General features: G+C 44.6%; 1 protein-coding gene across 1 annotated transcript in view; it reads right to left on the reverse strand.

Annotated features, from left to right (window-relative positions):
- TRMT1L (tRNA methyltransferase 1 like) overlaps window positions 1–23,618 on the reverse strand; it is a 741,948-nt gene that overhangs the window by 559,536 nt on the left and 158,794 nt on the right. Inside the window, exon 3 of the mRNA XM_044085311.1 lies at window positions 439–501. Coding sequence (XP_043941246.1) covers window positions 439–501 — 63 coding nt within the window. The remainder of the gene's footprint in view (window positions 1–438; window positions 502–23,618) is intronic.

Consider the following 23,618-nt stretch of genomic DNA (forward strand, 5'->3'; position numbering starts at 1 on the left):
ACACACCAATATATTTTACACACACTATATATATATGTATGTATATATATATATATATATGTGTATATATATATATATATATATATGTATATATATATATGTATATATATATATATATATATATATATATATATATATATATATATATATATATATATGTATATGTATACATACATACATACACACACACACACACACACACACACACACACACACACACACACACACACACACACACACACACACACACACACACACACACACACACACACTCATTCATAAATCTGTAAACTGGCTAGTCAGAATACACAAAAGCAGTAGCAACAGAAGCAGTTCATTCTTTCTCAAAACATAGCAGTTCGCCTGGACAAGAAACAGATGAGTATCATTTTTAAAACACCCTCATATTTTACATAGTACTGACTGCACTGAACTCACTTCCATGGAGGTCTGCTAATTCTTCAAGGTCCTCCAGAGTCTTCAGGATTGAAATGTGTTTCTCTGCGTAATAAAGATATAATATTTAGTTGGCTACCAGTAACAGTAGTAACTATTTTCATATCTGCATCGATATTTTGACATAAAAAATATATTCCGGGTAAAAAATAAGAAGTTATGTACCTACCATAACGTTTCATGTTAGTGGTCTTCTTCGCGCCTTCTTTCTTGCTGGATGGGTTCGGAGCCGATCCTCGGCTCCAACTCGGCAATCTACTAAAGCTCGAGAGCTATTTACTGGCTCGAGGCCCTCCCTATATCCCACAATGCTAGGCGTCAGATCCCCAGATCTCGTTTGGCAGAGCTAACACCAAGGAAAGATTCAAGGACACCTGTCCAACCGCAAGGAAAAACTATAGTACAAGGACAGAGGAGAACACAATGTACATCAGAGTTGTCCAGAGGAAGAAAGCCTCAAAAGGGGACTCTTCTCGGTCTGTCCAGGCTAGGGGGAAGGAGGGTGGGACACAAGAAAGAAGGCAAGAAGAAGGCAACTAACATGGAACGTTATGGTAGGTACATAACTTCTTAATGTTAAGTGTCTATCTTGCCTTCATTCTTGCTGGATGGGACAGAGTCCCTAGCAATTTAGCCCTGGGTGGCTCATCGGAACAGACTCTTAAGCACAGTGGAACCAAACTCAGCTCTATTCCTAGAGGCCACATCCAACTTATAATGCAAAATAAAAGTATGAGGAGTGGCCCAAGTGGCTGCGGCACAATTAGATTCCATTGGTAGTCTTGCTTGAAAAGCTACCGATGTAGCTAAAGCTCTGATGGAATGACCTTTAGGTTCAACAGGGAGTTCTTTATGTCTGAGCCGATAAATCAAGGTAATAATAGAGGACAACCACCTGGATAATGTTACTTTGGAAACTGGCAGTCCTTGCTTGCCCTCGGCATAGGATAAGAAGAGTTGGTCTGATTTTCTTATTTGCTTAGTCCTGTCCAAGTAGAAACGTAATTGCCTATGAACATCCAAGCGGTGCAAATTTTGTTCAGCTTTGTTCGAATAGTTAGAAAAAAAGACAGGCAGATCAATGATCTGATTCAGATTTGTTTCACAAGGTATCTTGGGTAGAAACGAAGGATTAGGCCTAAGTGAAACTCTGTCCTTATGAAACACAAGATAAGGAGGACGAATACAGAGGGCTTGAAGTTCCGAAACTCTCCTAGCTGATGTGATGGCTACCAAAAAGAGAGTCTTCCAGGAGAGCAATTTTAAGTGGGTTCAAAGGGGGGGGGGAATCAAGGAAGCCAATAAGTCCCACGGAGGCGGGGGATCTCTGACCGGGGGACTAAGCAACAAGGTTCCTTTGAGAAAGGCCTTGCAAAGTTTGTGGGACATGATGCTGGTTTCTGACAGGCCAGCCTGGAAATTTGCAATAGCAGCTAATTGGACCCTAATGGTGGCAGAGGAGGAACCAGCTTGAAAGAGCTCTGCTAAAAAATCTAAAACATGATGGACAGGGGCTGTAAAGGGGTCAGTATTCCTAGCCTCTGCCCAGAAAGAGAACCGTTTCCACTTACTAGCACAAGTCTTGCTGGTGGCAGATTTGTGCGAAGTATTATTTCACGCACCGGCTGAGAAATTAGAGGAAGCCTGGCGGAAGTGGAGCAACCAAGCTGTGAGGTTGAGAGACTGAAGGGATTGGTGCAGCCCGCCCGATTGATGGACCAAGAGGTCTGGCACTGGGTCCAGATTCCATGGCTGCTCCAGCAGGCGACTATGCAGGAACGGGAACCAAATTTGTTGAGGCCAGTAAGGGGCAATGAGGACCATCCTGGAACTCAATGCAGTTGCTTTCTGAATTAGATTGGGAATAAGGGGAAAAGGTGGGAATTCATACAGAAGACCCCGGGGCCAATCGTGAACTAGAGCGTCTCTGGGGGAGTGCCCGGGAAGGGGGAAGTGAGTGAAGAAGTCGTCGCACTTGCTGTTGAGAGGAGTTGCAAAAAGGTCACAGCAAGGTTGACCCCATCTGCAGAAGATTTTGTCCGCTACGGATTGATTGAGAGACCACTCGTGAGGCATGAGAATAGCTCTGCTTAGCCTGTCCGCTATGACATTGGACCTCCCGTGGATGTGCGTTGCTATCAGAAACCGTTGAGAGGAGATCGCCCACTGCCAGAGTCCGAGTGCTTCTCGACATAAGGGATAGGACTTGTTCCGCCCTGCTTGTTGATGTACCATACTAAAAAGACATATGGTCTGGCTGAACTGCAATAGTCCCGGTGGGTAGAGAGTCCTGAAGAGCTTGCAACGCCAAAAGCACCGCTCTCATTTCCAAGACATTTATGTGCAGACGGTACTCTAGAGGTTGCCAGGTGCCCTGGACAGTCCTGCCCTGAAAATGCCCCCCCCCACCCGATCAGGGAGGCATCCGTGGGTCACTGTGGCAACAGGAGGAGGAAAAACACACGGTCTGCCCTGGAGTATAAGAGGGGAGACCATCCACCAAGCCAGGTGGTCTTTGCATGATTGAGTGATTATTATTTTGTGAGACATTGGGAGCTGTTGAAAGGATCATTGAGTAAAAAGCATCCACTGAAGAAGACGCATGTGAAAACAAGCCAGTGGAACTAGTATGATTGCTGCTGCCATGAGGCCCAAAGTCTTTAGTACAAATCTGGCCTGAATCCTGTTGCACTGTAGTAAGACCTACACGCGTCGGTGGATGTCTGACACTCTGTTGAGAGGAAGTCTTGCAAAGAGGTCTTTTGTATTTAAGCTTGCGCCTATAAAGACTATAGACTGACAAGGCGACAATGCAGACTTTTCGAAATTTATTGATATACCTAGCTCGGAGCAAGTTTGGATGGTATAATCCCTGGCTCGTAGTAGCTGATGCCTGGTGGAAGCAGTGAGGAGCCAGTCGTCAAGATATGGAAACACCTGGAATCCTCACCGTCTCAGGTGAGCCGTAATCACTGCTATACATTTGGTGAACACCATGGGGGCTGTGGTGAGACCAAAGGGCAGGGCTCTGAATTGATAGTGACTGGCTCTTAGCCGGAAGCGGAGAAACCTTCTGGAGAGCTGGTTTATTTTGATATGGCAGTACGCATCCTGAAAGTCTATGGAGCACATCCAATTGTCCTGACCCAAAAAGGGTAGAATGGACTGAAGCATGACCATCCGGAACTTTGTTCTTTGAACAGACTTGTTTAGCCTGCTGAGATCCAAAATGGGTCTCCAGTCCCCTGTCTTTTTTGGCACCAAAAAGAACTTGGAGTAAATTCCAGATCCTTGCTGGTCTGCTGGGACTGGCTGGATGGCCCATTTTTCTACCAGTTTTGAAATTTCTAGCACTGCTTGTTCCCTTAGACCGGGTGGAACATCTGGAAGGGACTTGGTTGTTTGTACCGGGGTGTGGACAAAGGGGATCTTGTAACCCTCGGATATGATAGACCGTACCCATTTGTCTTGTGTGAGGAGTTGCCAGGCTTCTGGGTACAGTGACAATCTTCCCCTGACTGCCTCCGAAGGCGGACAGTCAGGCAGCCCCTCAAGGGTGCTGAAAGGGTTTGTCAGAGTAAGATTCTCTGCTACCCTGATTTTGCGGGCCCCCTTTGCCCCTCGGGCGGCGTCTATTATTGTTCCCTTCCCTGCCCCTGGAGGGAAACTTGCCACGTGTGTCAGGCACGACCCCCTGGGGTTTCCGAAACCACATTTTTCCACTCTTCTGAGCCTTGTATGGTCTAGAGGGAGTGGAGAAATGGACTCCCACGGCAGAGAGAGTCTTGCCTTCCTGCTCACACCTGGTAAGGGTATCTTTCACCTGTGGTCCAAATAGAGCCGAACCATCGAAGGGGGTATTGGTGAAGGACGCCTTAAAGGGGTCAGCAAAGTTACATAACCGCATCCAGGCATGTCTTCTCAAAGCCACGCCTGTACCTGCGGCCCTACTCGCCCCATCGGCTGGATAAGAAATGAGCCACATGGAGGAGTTGAGGGTCGCCAGCTGGGAGTTAATCTTATCTTGAGCCCCCGCAGCTGATGGATCCTGAAGGGTATCACCCAGTTCCTTGAGAAGATCCCTTTGGAGATGGGTGAAATGGCACAGATAATTCAGCAACCGCTTAGAAAAAGTCGCTGAGGAAAACATCCGCTTCCCGTACCTGTCCATTTTCCTAGATTCTTTATTAGGTGGATAGACAGGCACCGAAGGGTCAGCCAGCTCCTTCTTTGTGGCTGCTGCAACCACCATGACATCAACAGGGACACCCTTTGTTAAGAATTGCTTGTTGGGTGGGGTTGTAACAAATTTAGTGGGTCTACGGGGAGTTGGTTCCACTGTGTCCGGGGCTAACCACGCCTTTCGAACCACTACTTCTATTAGTGGGTCGAAAGGTGGAGACACCCAGGAGGTGGAAGGGCGAGAACCAAAAGCGTCCAGGTAGACTGACTCGTCCTCCGAAGGGTTAAGGGCAGTCCAGTTCCCCCTCTGCTTAAGGATCTCTAGGATGTCTGAAAAGGAGACATCCTCAGAGGGGGATCTTGGGGACCCTTCCGAATCCTCCAAGTCAGTATCAGACGTGACTGACTCGGGGGAGTCTACATGTTTTCTCTTACATTTTCTCTTCCATGGGGGCTCCTCCGAAGGATCGGGGGAGGCCTCGGAAGAGGAAGATACGCCCAATGGGATGACCTGGAGTGTTTGCTCTCCACGCTTGAGGTCAGGAGGATGGACAGAGACCGATGCAGGCACCATGGGGGGAGGAGCAGAAGGGGCTGATTGAGGGGCCGACTCAGGAGTCAGCACACTCCTCATAACCTCAAAGGCGCCCCTGTCAGGCAGAGCAGAAGGGCCCCACTCCGAAGAGAGGAGAACCCCTGCCAGCACCGAGAGGGACGGCTCAGAGGCTGATGTCGGGGCCGAGCTCACCTGTGCCGAGGCTCCGAGAGGGAGAACAGGGTTGGACACGGGTCTGATGCCACTCGCCCCCTCAGAGCCGACGAGGGAGTCTCGGCACCCAGATCCCTCCAAGGACGGAACCAAAGAAGAGATCGGAGCCGACGAAGGAGCCAAAAGGTGTGGCATCGGTTCCTACGTTACCAAGATTCGAGCCCCAACCAGCTCCGGCTCCGAACACAAGGAGGGAGTCTGAGGAGGAACTGCTGAAGATATCAGGACAGTCACAGTCTGTTGAGATGGGCTGGTTAACATTTTGGCCAGGGCCTGCGATTTAAGGAGTCTACTGACCACCCTAAGTCATGATCAGATAGCCTGGAAGACAGAGATGAGTGGGACCTATGGCTTTTTTCAGATTGGAGCACTGGTGACCTCTGAGCCGAACGAACCGATTCTAGGGAAGGGGACCTAGAACGTTTTCGGCTCGAAGACTGTTCCGACACTAAAGTCGGAGCCGACTGAGGTCCAGAGGTGTCGGCTCCAGCCAGAGCCGAAGAGGAGGCATGCGCTCCACCAGGCGACAGCTCCGAACAGGGAGCCAATGGCTTGCCGGGCTTTGAGGATTTACCCGACAAAGGCTTGGTCAGGGATCCTTCTGGCTTAAGTAAGCCTCTCAGGATGAGCTTGTTCCTACACTCCTTCAGGACACTCTGGCTGAAGGCATGACAGACCGAGCAGGAGTCCTGCAGGTGTAGGGGACCCAAGCAATAAACGCAAGAAGTGTGACAGTCTGTCAGAGACGACATCTGACAGCATGAGTCACACTTCTTAAAACCTGAGACTTTGGTATCCTTAGACATAGTGGATACCAAGGAAGAAAAGTCACTAGTGCTTAAACACACAGAAAAACACACACACACTTGCACTAGTTAAACTAACAATATTAATAACTACACAGCTATATACCAATGCTAAATATATATATATATATATATATATATATACACATACATATAAAAATATACAAAAACTACAAGCCTACAAACTGTAGTAAAGTAGAAGAGCTAAACACTACCCTATTATCACAGGAAAGGGAGGGGAGATTAACCACTAAGAAAAAAGTGGGGGGGGGGAGGGGAAGAAACTCTCTAACTAAAAATGAGTTTCTCAGGGAATATTAGGGAGTAAACAGTGAATTAACTAACCAGAAATCTATATATACAAGATAAGGTTGTAGAAAAAAAAAAAAAAACTAAAGTTAACTTTTATACTAATATTAGAAGAAAAGATTAATATGACCTGGAGCCAAGTAAATTTGCAACCTCTTAGCTGAAGCAGCAAATGAGATCTGGGGATCTGACGCCTAGCATTGTGGGATATAGGGAGGGCCTCGAGCCAGTAAATAGCTCTCGAGCTTTAGTAGATTGCAGAGTCGGAGCAGAGGATTGGCTCCGAACCCATCCAGCAAGAATGAAGGCGAGATAGACAACTTAACATTGAATGGTTAGAAGGAGTTCTAGTAGAACTTCTAGCAAATAAGTAATCTGCATTATTCAAAAGCAATGAAGTAATACTATGCATTAGGACTACAGAGGAAAACAAAATAAATACTTATGTGGGGGAAAACATTATGTATAAAGCACTTCTTAACACTGGTAATGAGGTGACAAAACTTGCAGCAGAAGTCAAAGTGGATATGGTCATTCATATACACCATTAGAAAATACCTGTAGCAGTTCTATGGGAAAGATTGGTCAAAGACATGTCATGTGTGATGCCTTAATAAGAGAGGCCCACATAATAATACAGGTGGTAGCGATATGGCAACATCACTTGCAAACTGACTATCCAGTGCAACTGTGGCACAAGTCTCCCAATTGAAAGGCCTTCTAGCAAGTTCAGTCACCTACAAGTTGCTAGCAAACAGCAAATTTAGTAGGATTAGGGAGTTCAGATGAGAAGCCAAGGGATGTATTACAAATTCCTGAAATTCCTGAAACAGCTTTTCAGCAAATATGGCTTGTAGCCAACAGCTCAATTATGCATACACTTGAAACATATGTACTCAGGATCAAAAACAGAGAAAAAAAACACTGCAAAATTGTTTCATCATGCACTACCCACATTCCCTCATTCCTCACAGATCACTGCTTCTCAGGCACAGTAAGCACACTTAAAACATCAACGTACAAATCCTACATGCAGCAAGCAACAGCACACATTCAACTGCCACCTGAAGGAATCATGCTCAAATATGTGAGCAATCTAGTACACAGCCTGTAAACCACACCCAAGCCCTGAGGTTGAACTGGGTGCCACTCCAATCGTGTTGGGAATTCTTGACTTGGATTGTAAGAAAATTTTCACTGAGCCACTAGACTTCCGAGTCTGAAACCATGTCTTTCTCGGCTAATTACAAGGTAACTGGAATGAATTTGGTCTTTTGACATGGAATCACAGGGTATGGAAGGAATGAGTATAGGACCCCCCCCCCAGCACATGACAGAACACATCATTGCCACACTTTCTCTTGTTATAGTGAATTGAGCAAAAGACAGGGAGGAGTGCATTCTCCCAAGTGTCTAACAGGCTGCCATTTAAAATGCCCCACTTCCAAAAGATTCTAAACCAGTAAGGGTCTCTCAATCTGTATTTCCACAGTACTTCAAAGTACCTGTCAATTTGTCTGCTTCCCCAAGGCTTTATCTGCTGAAGCAGTGATGCCCCTCTTCAAGATACTTTGCCAGACAAGAATCACTTCCTTGAACAGGGGTATAACAACCACTCACCATCTACAATAGGTTCATGCATGGTTACTGGGCTATTGACCTGAAGGTCTTTATAAGCCTAGCCATATGTACCCAATATAACACTAGATAAACCAAAAAGGATCTTACCTAAACTTGAGATCTTAGTTAGCAATGACTGCCCATTATCTATTAAGGTCATAGGTGAAATCCCCAGCAAGAATTTACAGTTTCCCATCCAGTCATCCAGGCTACGCTTAAACAGGTTCATAGAGGGGCTTCTGTTTGATGTGAACTGGTAGCCTATTCCAGAGGAGTGGCAACCTCTGAGAGACATATCTGTCTCTCCAGCAGGTCCTATTAATATCACAGGCCAGGTTAAGGTCCATGGAGCAGGTGACCCCTGTCCCATTTGACTTGCAGATGTGCAGCATTTCCATTACATTTGCATCTTAGATTGTTCTGTAGGCTAGGTACAGTATGTTGCAGAGTACAGTGACTTCAGTCTGTCAATATATAACTAGTGCTGGAGAACCTGAATTTTCGTGGTCAGAAATCTGAGGTCTCAAGTTGTTGCAGGTGCCTGGAATGATGCATACCAAAGGAAGCATTGTAATAATTGGCCTGATGAAGGTCGAATACAGGAGTGTTATGACCTCTTTCGCTCTTGAGGAAATGCCTTTGCTAAATGAGATGTGTGATGTAGAATGGCTTCCTTATCACAGTAGACACACAGTGGTCAGTTTATGCTACAGTCAGTTTGCATTCCCAAGTATACTATCAGTAAAGAGATTATTTATATGACAGTCTGCAGGGATATCATTTTTACCAATGGGGATGATAATGCATTTGTTTAGCATTCAGTTTCAGTCCATGGCTTTGGCACCAATCACTGGTTTGTGCAAGTCCCTCGAAGTACATTGAGAGTTTGCAGATTCAGTGATTGCACCTAATTTGCAGGTTGTCAGCAAACTTGGTCAGCCTCAGTCCCATTTTTGGCCAGAACTTCTAAGAAGTATATCCCAAAAAACAGAAGGTTCAGCATTGACCCCAGTGGAATCCCACTGGTGACAGTTCTGTTGAGTGAGGTAAAGTCCCAAACTTTGACTGAGTGTGATTTGTCTGTGAGACAGTTATCAACCCACCTGATGACGTAAGGTATGATATTCAACTGGGAGAGTTATCAATATTGCCCAAATGTTGATTGTGTCAAAGGTCTTGGCCAAGTCAAGGTAGGCTGTATGCACAGATTTGCCTTAGTCTAAGGCTCTGGTGACGTTTTCGAAGAAGTCCACCAGGTTTAACAAGCATGACCTGCCTTTGACAAAACAAAACTGTCAGATCAAAGGTTTGGAGATCACCTATACCCTTTATTTATAAGGTCCATGGCAAATCATTCCATGGCCTTACAGATAAGGCTGGTTAAGCTTATGGGTCTGTAGTTCCCAGGGTCTGTTTCTGATGCCGTTTTCCATTCAGTACGGACAAAACCATGCACTGGCTGAAGAGAGCACCTAATGAAGTTGCTAACTCATGACTTGCACCATTTAAAAACACAACCTGGGATGCCATCCCATCCCACAAAGGCTGGTTCGGCCTTGGAGAGAGCATTAATGACTTGCTCTTTGGAGATACAAGGTGGAGATATGTAGAGGAAGGCTTGGAGGGGAGGGGATAGGGGAGTGAAATTTTTACCAAACCTGTCAGCTAGTAGGTTAGCTATTTTCGCAGGATCAGTGCATGTGATGTCATCCACAGCTAGTTCAACACACATCTAGGTCCTACCTTTTAGGTTATGGATAGAGATGAAGAATGCCTTATGGCTATCCTTAGCTATGGCTGCTATATTTTTTTCGAAGTTGCCCTTAAGAGGATTTTACAAGTTGCCTTATTTGCTGTTCAAGCCAAGAGGGTCTTCTTCCAGTGTTGGGAACTCCCTTTTTTATTCTTGGACAGCAACTGCTTCCTCTTGTTGTGTAACTTATCAATGCCAGATGTCCACCAGGGAGGCTGTTTTTTTCTTGAGAATTTTGTCTTGATCCTATCAGGTACAGCTGTGTCAATACATTTGTGTAAGTGTTTGTACAGCGCATTTGTGTATACCTTAGTAGAGTTGCCAATTCCATCCGTGAGAACAGCAGCTTGGAAATTTACGCCATCCCTTAGGAGGACAAAATTAGCTTTGGTGATTTTCTTTAGCCTGATTTCACCCAAGAAGGGTTCAGGTGTTATAGCTACTTCAAATGCGACTGATATGTGATCCGATTTAATCAGTGAGGGTCCTATATTAATGGTGGTGCAAAGGTCACCCATATTGGTGAGGACCAGGTTGATAACGTTTAAGCCCCTTGTGTGGTTGCATACTACTTGATCCAGGCCATTTGTGTTAAAGTCCAGGAACCTTTGTGGGAGCATGTTAATACTCGTACAAGTTTCCCAGTCAATGCAGGGATAGTTAAAAACCACCCATGACTAGTGTGTTTAATAAGATGACTGACTTAAGTAGGTTCAAATAAGCAACGTGGGTATCTTGGTTCATTGAAGGGGGCCTATAGCTAATGACCTGAAAGGGGGGGTCTTACCCACAGTTGGCTGAACTTAGAACAACTCCATGGAGTTTTCCTTGTATTACCAGTCTAGAGGTGTATTTATCTTTGATGAAGATAGATACGCCTCCTCCTTTGGTTCTCACACATTCATTTTGTGGTCTGAAAGTGTGGAAGGCATTGTATCCTTGCAAGGCTGGGGTACTCTCTGTGGCCCGGAACCAAGTTTCTATGACTGTACAGATGTCAACATCCTCCAGGGAGAGGAGTGCTTCCAGAGAGTGCAGTTTCTGATTTAAACTATTAGCATTTAGCAGCATAACCTTCAATTTTTTTGCGGGTGATATTTTCACGTCGGAAATTTTGTTCTTGAGATCTTGCCTAAAAAAGGCACTATGGGGGAGGCTAGTGCCTTAGCCAGTAATTGAAAGCCTACAGGTGACAAGTGAAGACCACCTCTGGCAAAACAGTGTGGTCTATCAACCATGTCATCCCAGGCTGATGGGAACTATCCTCCTAGAATGGACACCAGAAACTAAGCAAATTGTTGAAATCAATCATTTTTTGTTTATATTGTGGCATCATCCTAGGTGAGGGCAGGATGCTGCACAAGGTTAGGGACATACCTGCCTGGGACACATATTTATAGAGCTCAGTCATGTCTCTTCATACAGTCCAATGAGATACATTACAAGTCATTCACACCAACAAGAACTATGATGGGAGTCATAACAGTACTTGTTGAGAGACTTGAGTGCATGTGTCATAAGACGGACCATGGCACCAGATATCTGACCATAACCTTCTTGTCCAGCCTGGTGAGTGGGACAGCTGTACGTCTCACAATGGAGTCTCCTATGACTAAATAATTTGGTTTAGATGCGCTTTGCCTTAGGGCGTTATTTGGTCAGACACTGGTGGTTGTGTTTTTGTGTGTATCGAGTGATGTAGGCACTGTATTAGGTGCAGCATGTTTGTGTTTGGAAGGTCTCTGGTGTTTACTTGGGTTTCTGGTGAGTACCTCTGTGTTATGATGGTGTGTGTGTTGAGTGCAGGGTTTGCATAGAAGGTGTAGTATTGTGAGCTGACAACTTGTTCAGTGTTACTTTTCTGTGCGCAAGAGAGCAAGGAGTCCAGATTCTTAGTTTAGATGCATCTATCACAAATTGTACTCAAAGGATTTAAGAGTACAGGACTCACTGTACATGAGGCAGCTGCTACACTGCCTCATGATACCAATGTCAATCAGGCTGGTAGGAGAAAAGGAAGGAAACTGACCATCGACAATGCTAGGTTAAATCCTGTATTCACAGTGGGGAGAGAAAACGGAGTGGTGTGATATAATTGGGTGCTCTTAACTGGGTCTATACTAATGGGGTGCTCTATAAAGGGTCTATACTAGCAGGGGTTCTTTAAATGTTATGAGAACATTGTAGACGTGCTGGTTTTTGGAACTGTTTAAGGGGCAAAAACACAGCGGAGGTGCTATCTGAGCAGCTAAGCACAATTTAAGGACTTGTCTATACATGATCCAGGTAAAACTTATCTACTGAAGTTTTTGCATCTATAACCACCAATGGTTACCCCCAATGTGTGATAGTGCATGGAGGTACCCTTTACGTAAACAGATTAATACAGAACAGTAGCTGGTCGCCTAACTCTGTGAAGCTGTGTTAAAACAAGTGCAAACCTGCACCAAGGCAGGGCTTATGTAGCAACAGTGAACAAACCGAATTAAAGAATTTAACCATTAAAAAAATTTCGGAACTGAGCCCTGTGCCAGCAACCTTCAAAATCAGACAAATCCCAACTGCACTCTCCTGCCACAAGGGTGCAGGGGGGGGCCTTTCCAACAAAAGAAAGATATTCCGGTCTAGTGCTCAATTTAACAAACCGAACCAGATTCAGCAGGTCTGAATTTAGTCTATGCTACAGCAGACACAGTGCAACAAATAAGCAAAAACAGTTTAAAAAAAAAATAAAAAGAAGCAATATAGGAAAAACAGTTTAAAAGTGCAAAATACAGTATAAAACTGTACATCTTGTTCGTAGACTGGAACAGATTCCTTGGATTGCTTTCTCGACATTTGCGCAGTGACAGAGACCTGGTTCAAAGCTCCAGAGAGCACCCCTGCATTACCAGGCTATAATTCATACCACACCTTTTGGCCACCTAACCCGGAACGAGGCACTAAAGGTGGAGGCGTGTCCGTATTCATTAAGGATATCCACACCTCCAGGCTAGTTACACAGCATAATGCATCCGAGATTATCCAAGTGCAATTAACTCTGGGCAAGACCACAATCCAAATTGTAGCTTGCTACAGACCCCCCCACCATGCCCCATGATTCCCACTCCTCATTTCTTGACCCCCACCATGCCCCATGATTCCCACTCCTCATTTCTTGATACACTGTAAAGTATTAGGGTACAACCCAACACCCTAACAATGTGCAATTTCAACTACCCCACCATTAACTGGGAAAACTACTCATGTACCAAATCTTTTGCTCAACATTTTCTGGAATTCATAAATTCCAAAGCCTTGAATCAACTTATTCACACCCCCACCAGGGGCAGCAATATCCTAAACCTAGTCATTACCAACATGGGCAACCGGTGTTCCACACCAGAGGTCAATTACTCATTGGTCAGATCTGACCACAAGCTAATCACCCTAGACATCCACATCCCACCCCCACCACCAATTAGGGAAACCACCGTAAAAAACTTCTCAAGCCAACTTCACACTTCTTAAGACAGAAGTGGCAAACTTCATGACACCCATGTAGACGGACAATAGAGGTAAGACTGCGAATCCTACACAAATGCACTTTATAAGCACTTACACGAGTGCATGGATCATGCTCTCTCCAACAGAACCAAGATGCTATCCTCCAAAAAAAGGAAACCAATCTGGTGGTCCTCTGCCATTAACAAACTCTACAACAGAAGAAAGGAACTGTTGCAAAAAAAAAAAAAAAAAAAAAGAGTAAAATCCCATGATTGGAGGAACTCCCTGGTCAACCTCAGTAAGAAGCGGAGATCCCTCAAAATCCTCCAAAGCTAGTTATGAAAACAAAATTGCCACTGACTCTAAAAACGACCACACAGCATTCTATAGCTAGGTCAAGAATCTCAATGGCAACACACACATCTGCTCTGAGTTACAGCACAATGGCACTAAATATACAGAACCAACTGATATAGCCAACATCCTGGCAGATAGGTTCAGTGCTAATTTTACCCCCCCTCTCACCCCCTAGAGAGGGCCCATCTCTTTACCGGAAGAATGCAAAGTTCTTGTAATCATGGCTGCACAGGTAAAAAAAAAACTCTCCAAAGCCAAAAACGCAGCATCCATGGGACCTGACAATATCCCAGGCTGCATTTTACACGAACTACAGAATGAACTGGCACCCTACCCAAGTACCAAGTTCAATCATAGCCTCACCTCAGGCTTTGTGCCCACTGAATGGCGCACCGCAACGGTTATCCCACTCCACAAAGGGAGAGCCACCACGGACCCCGGGAATTACTGCCCCATTAGCCTGACATGCCTGGTCTGCAAGGCCATGGAACGTATCATCATGGAACTCAAATGAAGACATTGGTAATCTCCAGACTCTGGACCCTACCCAGTTCGGATTTGTAAAAGGCAGATAATGTCTCCTAAATCTGACTGACTACTTTGAAGCAGTCACCAAAGCCATAGATGAGGGTAAGGTGGTTCACACACCCTATCTAGATCTCGCCAAGGCTTTCGACACCATCCCTCACTCTGGAATTATAGATAAGCTCACTAAACTAGGTATAAATCCCTATGTCACAAGATGGGTTGCCAACTGGCTCACGGACAGAACCCACACTGTAAAAATAGCAGACTCCAAATCAGACTTCAGACTAGTGACAAGTGGAGTACCACAGGGTTCAGTCCTGGGTCCTCTCCTGTTTGGTATCTACTTCTCTGAAGTACATGCCAACACAGAAGGTCTTTGGCTAACAAAGTCTGCAGATGACTGCAAACTAGGACCCATAACTGAAACTCCTAACAATGTGGACATACTACAAAAGGGCCTCATTGAGAAAGATGTCTGGTGTCAAAGCCATGGCCTGAAGCTCAATGTCAAAAAGTGTATAGTCATCCCCTTTGGTAAAAACTCTGTACCCATGAACTACCACATAGCTGGTAGTCTACTTAATGCTGAAAATGTGATGAGACCTTGGGACACAGGTGGACAGTAGTCTCTCCTTTGATAATCACATCGCCACAGTGGTCAGGAAATCCTTCTACATGGCTCACCTCATTACAAAAGGTTTCTCATCCAGAAAAAAAAAAAAAAAAAAAAAAAAAGAGAGGTCATTGTTCCCCTCTACTCATCACTCATTAGACCCATTATAGAGTACAATGCCCCTTTTGGTATGTACCTCACAAGACATCTACAACAACTGGAAAGGCCACAGAAATACCTCACAAAGAGGATTACTGGCCTCAGACAGATGCCCTATGCAGATAGTCTCAAAAAACTCCAGCTTTACTCCGTCGCATATCGCCTACTCAGAGGTGATCTCTGCCTAACATACAAAGCTATGTCAAACCCAGCGCTGTTGGACATGCCAAGAAATCCCAATCCCTCCGAGCTACACGCTCTAGGGACCTAACCCTTGTCACCACAATAAACAGAACATGCTGGAGGGATAGATTCCTGCCCCAGAGACTTCCCATACTCTGGAATAGACTACCTATGTCAGACAGAGCTCATTAGCACTCTTCAAGAAAAATCTTGATTGGATGGGAAATTGGAAATTCACTCCAGGGATCACTTCTGTGGCTCTGCTTGACAGGGGCACAGGAAAATAATTTTCTTGGGTGGTGAAAGCCAGGGTACACTTTTGGCTAGGCTTACATAGGCCCTAGGACCAATAGCCTTGTACCTACCTATGAACCTATCATGCAACATAATGGCCTGGTTGTATAACCAGATTAGCAAACGCCCAAGAAACATCTTCTCAAATGTCTTTAAAGCCAAGAAAGTGGTCCTCGTCCACAGTTAGCCGATAGGGATTGCTCTCCTGATTGCAAAGATGAGACCCACATCCTGCAGGCAAGGTGTTATTCATCTTAACATGCAACTGGTCCAATTACAAAAAAGGAAGATCCAAGATCGGTGGGGTTTGTCTATAACAAGGATCCAGCACAAAAGAAAGTCCATGAGCATATGGTGGCTCTGACATCAATTAACACTAAGGTCTACTGCAGCACATACAGCCTTCCTGCATGGCAGCCGTTAAGCCTGGAAGATCAAGTAATGCCACAGCATGGTGCCTGTGCTATGGCTTCAGCCAACTGGCCACAGCAATAATAGAGACTGAAGTGTGCACTTTTGTCTTAAAGGTCTTTTTCTAAGAACAGAACTTCTTCTAATGAATATGTACATGTTTAATTGTAGAATAACTGTCCAGGAAACTAGACATCCATTGAAAACACACTGAACATTACACACTATAGACTTCGCTCACAGTGTCTACAATAATTAAAGCAGAAACTTCCATACTCACATTGTTTCATTATCTTGCTCTCTTACACAGCTCTTTGTTCATAGGTGTTTACTAGGCTAACCACCACAAGGGCCTTTTTAAGGCTAGCCATTCATCCCAAATCTCCAAGTTCTCGTACCTTTGATAACTGTATACAGGGGCTTGGGAGATTAACTATTTACAGACTGCCTGTGTCCATTAGAGACGCAGGTGACAAACCAGGGATGAATTTTCCTTTCTCCTTTAAATTGTCCAAGTTGCACTTGAATTGGGTTAGGCAGGAACTCTGCTTCACAGATAGGGAGCCTGTTCCAGAGATGGGGTACTCCCTGGGATACATACCTGTCTCTCCAGCATGTCCTATTTATATCACAGACAAGATTCAAATCTTTAAAATGGGTAATTCTGGCACTGTTTGTTTTGCAAATATGCAAGAGGTCCATCAGAGTGGGGTCTGACAAATGCCTTGTATGCCAATGATAGAGCTCCCTTCGACAGCCTGTAGGAGAGAAAATACAGTGATAGAGCCTTGAAGCTGTCTGCACAGGACATATTACTTACACCACATATTCTTTTAGGGAGCAACTTCTGTGGATTTTCCAAACTGTTGGATATGCCTGGTTAAGTACATACCAAAGGGGGCACTGTACTCTATGATAGGTCTGGTGAATGCCGAATACAGTGGAACAATGACTTCCTTGGACCTAGATACCATACCTTTGTTTATAAAGTTGCACGGCATAGAATGATTTCTTCACTGTAGACACGTGATGGTCAAAGGCTAGATTACCTTGTGTGTGTCCAAGTCCCTGACAACTGGGTCAACTCTTAACTCTTGATGTGTTGTCAATATGATAGTTACCAGGGCTGGATAACTTCCCGGAGCATACTATTTATGCATTTCTTGGCATTCAGTTTTAGTCCATGGCTCTGACACCACTTATTTGTCTGCATCAACCTTGCCTGGAGAACATTTGTGTCAGTGTGGGATAAAATGACTGCTCCTAATTTGCAGTCTGCAAATTTATTTAGTCAGCCAGAGGCCACTGACATTGACTTTGATTTCAGAGAAGTAAATGCCAAAAAGAGCAGTCCTAGGACCGACCTCAGAGGGACTCTGCTTGTGATTGGCCTCTTTGTAGAGTTGGACTTCCCAATTCTAACTTCCTGGGTCCTGCCTGTGAGACAGTTGACTATCAGCCTGGTGACACAAGGGTTTATACCTCACTTCCTGAGTTTGTCAACAATGTCTGAGTGCAGTATTGTGTCAAATGCTTTAGCCAGGTCAAGGTAGGTAGTGTGAACTATTTTTGACCTCATCCACTGCTTTGGCAACCTTAAGTCCACCAGGTTGAGTAGGCATGATCTGCTTTTGATGAAACCAAATTGTGATGGTCTAGTGTCTGGAGGTTTATTATATCATTAGCGATCATTTACAAGATAATTCTTTCCATGGCTTTGCATATGAGAGTAGTGAGACTTACGAGTCTAGTTTCCAGGGTCTGCAGATGGCCCACCTTTGTGCAGAGAACAATATAACCATGCAGTCACAATAATAATTTACAGGCAAATACTCTGCTATCAGCTTATAGATCTTACACCTTACATATTTAGCCAATATCTTGAGGTTAGATTCAAACCCGGCACTTTGTATATGTGAGGTTAAGACCTTAACCATTATGCCAACCCCCCCCTCCTCCAATAACAAGGAAGAATAGAAGAAAAACTATGTTCGCAATTTCAGTTTCAACATAGCAGGGTTCAGTCAAATGTGCCTTCCTTTCAATTTCTGGTCACCCAAGAAGACTGCATCCAAGGAAGTAATCCTCAAAAAGGTAACTTCCAAAGACTCCTCTGGATGAGGGTTACAACAGAGATGTGCAGGTGTGAAAATGCCAGAAAATTCTTCTACAAAGCTTCATACATGGCCATCACTTCAGTTACAACTCTGGGCACTAGGAAAGCCCAATGGCAACACTTTTTACCAGAAATGATGCCCACCTCAGACAGAAGTGGAACAATCTCCCCTGTAGCCACAAATGCTGATGAAGAAAAAGGCACCCATAACATCAGCATCACCAACCACTTGTGCTGAGAGGGCAGAGACATGATCCACTTAAGGGTGACCATCTGAAACCAAACTATCAACTGTGCTAGGTGGATGGGATGAAGTAAAACTGATCTCTTACCCAAAATCATGACAACCTTTAAAGTAGAATATCGGCCTTCAACAATAGTTCTACTGAAACATACTGATCTGCTAGTACAGCTCTTTCTGGTGGAAGACCATGGAGATTCACAGCATGGCTTTAAGAAAAAAGTCTAGAATCCAGAGATGTGGTTCAAGATAGCTGGAGGGAGGGATCTTGATCAGACCCCCCCCCCCCCGTCAACAATCTCAAACTCAAAATAGAATGAAAGCAGAACAGATGGAAAGTAAACTTGTATTACTTCTTTGGCACCAGGCATGGCATGATCCAGCCTCAAAGGATGGCAAGCAGACAAGTTCCTCTTTTGTGATGGGCTAGGTGCAAAAATTGGTGGGAGATCACTAGGATTTTTCCAACAAGGTGAGGCCGCTTTCCTCCACAGGAGGATACCCAGCAGGTACATGCTGGTCTTCTCCCGAAATGAGCAAATATCTTGTTCTTGATCCCTTCCAAAGAGGACAGTCTCAACTATGCCAACTTTTGCAATTGTATTCATGAGCTTGTAGCCCTAAGCAAAATACCAACAGTGTAAATTTCAATGGAAAGTTTAGTACCCTCTACTGGAGCCACAGACAGAATCATGAAGATCTCCTTAGGCCCAGACTTGGGAAAATCCTAGAGCTTAGCTTGACGCCTTTCTAACCAAATATTATTAGAATGTGGACAGTTTAGATGGAGCTGTGGGTCCTGAGGCCCAACATAGGTGTTGCAGGATGACTCAAGTGCCATCAAAAGTTCTAAACTCTATGTCCAATAGTAATACAGTAAAACACTGTGTGGTCTCTCGGATCTATGCTAAACCCAAGTGATTACATATATATATATATATATATATATATATATATATATATATAAAAAGTCAGTATTAGCAAACTTACTAAGCTTTTTGCCCACCATGGTAACTTACAGATGGCATTTGCCTTGATGGCATCCTGAATGACCCACTCTGATGGAAGAATAACCAAGGGTCAATAATGGGGAACATTGGACCATATGTCCAGAATAGCGGGTGACATTCTTATAACCCAGCCAGTGAGGGATGCACAAGCCAGTGCATTTCTTTGTGCCGGTCCCAAGCCCGGATAAATGGGGAGGATTGCATCAGGAAGGGAATCCGGCACAAAACCTCTGCCAAACGACTTATGCGGCGAACATTTCATATTTCCATACGGGATCAGTCGTTGCCCGGGTTAAGAACGACCGCCACCAGTACTGTTAGCCAACAGGGTGCTGGCGGAAATTGGGCTACTGTTGGCCGAAGGAGAAGAGGAGGGGGAAGGCATGCCCAAAGGCAGGAAGAGAGGAGGAAGGTTAGGAGCTTAGTAGTGAGGGTAGGAACTTTGAATGTTGGCAGTATGACTGGTATAGGGAGAGAGCTAGCTGATATGATGGAGAGAAGGAAGGTTGATATATTGTGCGTGCAAGAGACCAGATGGAAGGGAAGTAAGGCCAGGTGTATAGGAGGTGGATTCAAATTGTTCTATCATGGCGTGGATGGCAGGAGAAATGGGGTAGGGGTTATCCTAAAGGAACAGCATGAACAGCATGCCAAGAGTGTTTTGGAGGTGAAGAGAGTGTCTGATAGAGTGATGTTTATCAAGCGTGAAATTGATGGTGTAATGATGAATGTTGTTAGTGCATATGCTCCACAAGTTGAGTGTGCGATGGATGAGAAAGAAACATTTTGGAGTGAATTGGATGAAGTGGTGGTGAATGTACGCAAGGGTGAGAGACTAGTGATTGGAGCGGACTTCAATGGTCATGTTGGTGAAGTGAACAGAGGGGATGAGGAAGTGATGGGTAGGTATGGTGTTAAGGAGAGGAATGCAGAAGGTCAGATGATTGTGGATTTTGTGAAAAGGATGGACATGGCTGTGGTGAATATGTATTTTAAGAAGAGGGAGGAGCATAGGGTGACGTACAAGAGTGGAGGAAGATGGATGGACATGGCTGTGGTGAATACGTATTTTAAGAAGAGGGAGGAGCATAGGGTGACGTACAAGAGTGGAGGAAGATGCACACAGGTGGATTATATCCTATGTAGGAGGGCCAGTCTGAAGGAAATTGGAGACTGTAAAGTGGTGGCAGGGGTAAGTGTAGTTGAGCAGCATAGAATGGTGGTCTGTAGGATGATGCTGGTGATCAAGAAGAGGAGGAAGAGTGTGAAAGCAGTGCCAAGGATTAAAAGGTGGAAGTTAAAAATGGGTGATTGTGAGGTGGAGTTCACGGAAGAGTTAAGACGGGCATTGGGAAGCAGTGAAGAGTTACCGAATAGCTGGGTAACTACAGCAGAGCTAGTAAGGGATACTGCTAGAAAGGTGCTTGGTGTGACATCTGGACATAGGAAAGAGGACAAGGAGACCTGGTGGTGGAATGAGGAGGTACAGGAGAGTATACAGAGAAAGAGGCTGTCGAAGAAGTGGGATTGTCAAAGAGATGAAGAAAGTAGACACGAGTATAAGGAGATGAGGCGCATGGCAGAGAGAGAGGTGGCAAAGGTTAAGGATAAGGCATATGAAGAGTTGTATAAGAGATTGGACACTAAAGAGAGAGAAAAGGCCCTGTACCAATTGGCTAGACAGAGGGACAGAGCTGGGAATGATGTGCAGCAGGTAAGGGTGATAAAGGATAGCGAGGGAAACATACTCACAAGTGAGGAGTGTGTTGAGTAGATGGAAAGAGTACTTTGAAGGGCTGATGAATGAAGAGAGAGAGAGAGAGAGAGAGAGAGAGAAGGTTGGATGATGTGGGGATAGTGAATCAGGAAGTGAAACAGATTAGCAAGGAAGAAGTAAGGACAGCTATGAAGAGGATGAAGAATGGAAAGGCTGTTGGCTCAGATGACATACCAGTGGAAGCATGGAGGTGCTTAGGAGAAATGGCAGTGGAATTTTTAACCAGATTGTTTAATGAAATTTTGGAAAGTCAAGGGATGCCTGAGGAGTGGAGAAAAAGTGTTTTGGTGCCTATCTTTAAGAATAAGGGTGATGTGCAGAGCTGCAGTAACTACAGAGGGATACAATTGATCAGTCACAGCTTGAAGTTATGGGAAGGAGTAGTGGAAGCTAGGTTAAGATGGGAGGTGATGATTAGTGATCAGCAGTATGGTTTCATGCCAGGAAAGAGCACTACAGATGCAATGTTTGCTCAGAGTATTGTTGGAGAAATACAGAGAAGGTCAGAAGGAGGTGCATTGTGTCTTTGTGGACTTAGAGAAAGCATATGACAGGGTGCCTAGAGAGGAGTTGTGGTATTGTATGAGGAAGTTGGGAGAGGCAGAGAGGTATGTAAGAGAGTGGTACAGGATATGTACGAGGGTAGTATGACATTGGTGAGGACTGCGGTGGGAGTGACAAATATGTTTGAGGTGGGATTACGTCAAGGATCAGCTCTGAGCCCTTTCTTATTTGCAGTGTTGATGGACAGGTTGACAGATGAGATCAGACAGGAGGCCTCATGGACTATGATGTTTGCAGATGACATTGTGATATGTAGTGAGAGTAGGGACCAGGTTGAGGAGACCCTGGAGAGGTGGATATATGCTTTAGAGAAGAGAGGAATGAAGGTCAGCAGGGCTAAAACAGAATGTGTGTTTCAATGAGAGGGAGGGTAGAGGAATGGTGAGGATGCAGGGAGTAGAGTTGGTAAAGGTGGATGAGTTTAAGTACTTGGGATCAACAGTTCAGAGTAATGGTGAGTGTGGAAGAGAGGTGAAGAAGAGAGTGCAGGCAGGGTGGAATGGGTGGAGAAGAGTGTCAGGAGTGATTTGTGACAGACGGGTACCAGTAAGAGTGAAAGGGAAGGTCTATAAGAGGGTAGTGAGACCAGCTATGTTATACGGATTGAAGACAGTGGCATTGACAAAAAGGCAGGAGTCAGAGCTGGATGTGGCAAAGTTAAAGTTTGCACTGGATGTGACTAGGATGGACAGGATTAGGAATCAGTATATTAGAGGGTCAGCTCAGGTTTGACAGTTTGTTGACAAAGCAAGAGAGGCGAGATAGCGTTGGTTTGGACATGTGCTGAGGAGGGATGCTGGGTATATTGGGAAAAGGATGCTAAGGATGGAGCTGCCAGGTAAGAGGAAAAGAGGAAGGCCTACGATAAGGTTTATGGATGTGGTGAGAGAGGACATGCAGGCAGTTGGTATGAAAGAGCATGATGCAGAGGACAGGAAGAAATGGAAACAGATGATCCGCTGTGGCGACCCCTAACGGGAACAGCCGAAAGAAGAAGAGGAGTGGGTGACATTCTTATGCAAGGTCTAGTATTCTGGTCAAGGAAAATACAAGGTGTGGTGAGTAAAGCAAAGAATGGTAGGCGTTGTAGTTTGGAGTAATAAATCACTGCTTGACTGAGACATTTTTAAAATGCTTTAACCTTGCAAGTTTGCTTACTGCCAGTTAACTGCTAATGAACACTTACAGAAAGAATGATGTCCTTGTAAATTACTGCTGTGAATTTATGCCTCATCACATCCCGAAATTGTAAAATAACTAAAACAGACTAATCTCAAAACACATTTTCTTGATGTACATAATTCAGTGTTGCCAGTGACTGAAGAATGACTTGAATGTCAAGGGTGTGCAATATTTTTTTTTAAATATTATTCTAATTAGTTACATAAAATAACAAACATGTATTTTTAAAGCAGAAGAGGTAAAAATGGGGGTCAATGGAGTGAATCATAAAGCCTCTCCTATCTTAAGAAACAGTGTTATGGGCCAACTGTAAAACTACGCCACCATCACAGCATTCTGAGAATCATGCAAGACCGCTGCGACAGTCCAGTTTTCTCAGTTATTGTTAGGCAAGGTTCCTCATACTTCTTCCAAGAAACACCAAAAGTCAGTTCTGAGGAAAGGTTACTACTGACATAAGGCCAGTCCAATTTATTCCTCAGACACCTGACAGCATCACTAAAAGAGGGATCATTTGGTGGAGAGGTAAATGAAGTATGCAGCCTCACTGTCCATATCGCTCACAGAAATAGTGGCTATGGGATTCTCAAATCAGTGTTAGAGCTAGAGTGAAGGACAGCAATGTCACTAATTGCCTCCTCATAGCAGACCAGAGTCAGGCAGTAGGATCAAGGACTAGTGCCTTATCTCATGCCACCTAAAAGCAGTACGCTCTAGATGTTTTGCTATAACATTAACCAGACGAGTACAAATGACACTGCTCTCCCACTCAGTTAATGAAAGAATTAAGTAAAAACAAAAA

The sequence above is a fragment of the Protopterus annectens genome, chromosome 10.part0, assembly GCF_019279795.1.
Source record: "Protopterus annectens isolate FY-2018-M chromosome 10.part0, PAN1.0, whole genome shotgun sequence".
Classification (NCBI taxonomy): Eukaryota; Metazoa; Chordata; order Ceratodontiformes; family Protopteridae; genus Protopterus; species Protopterus annectens.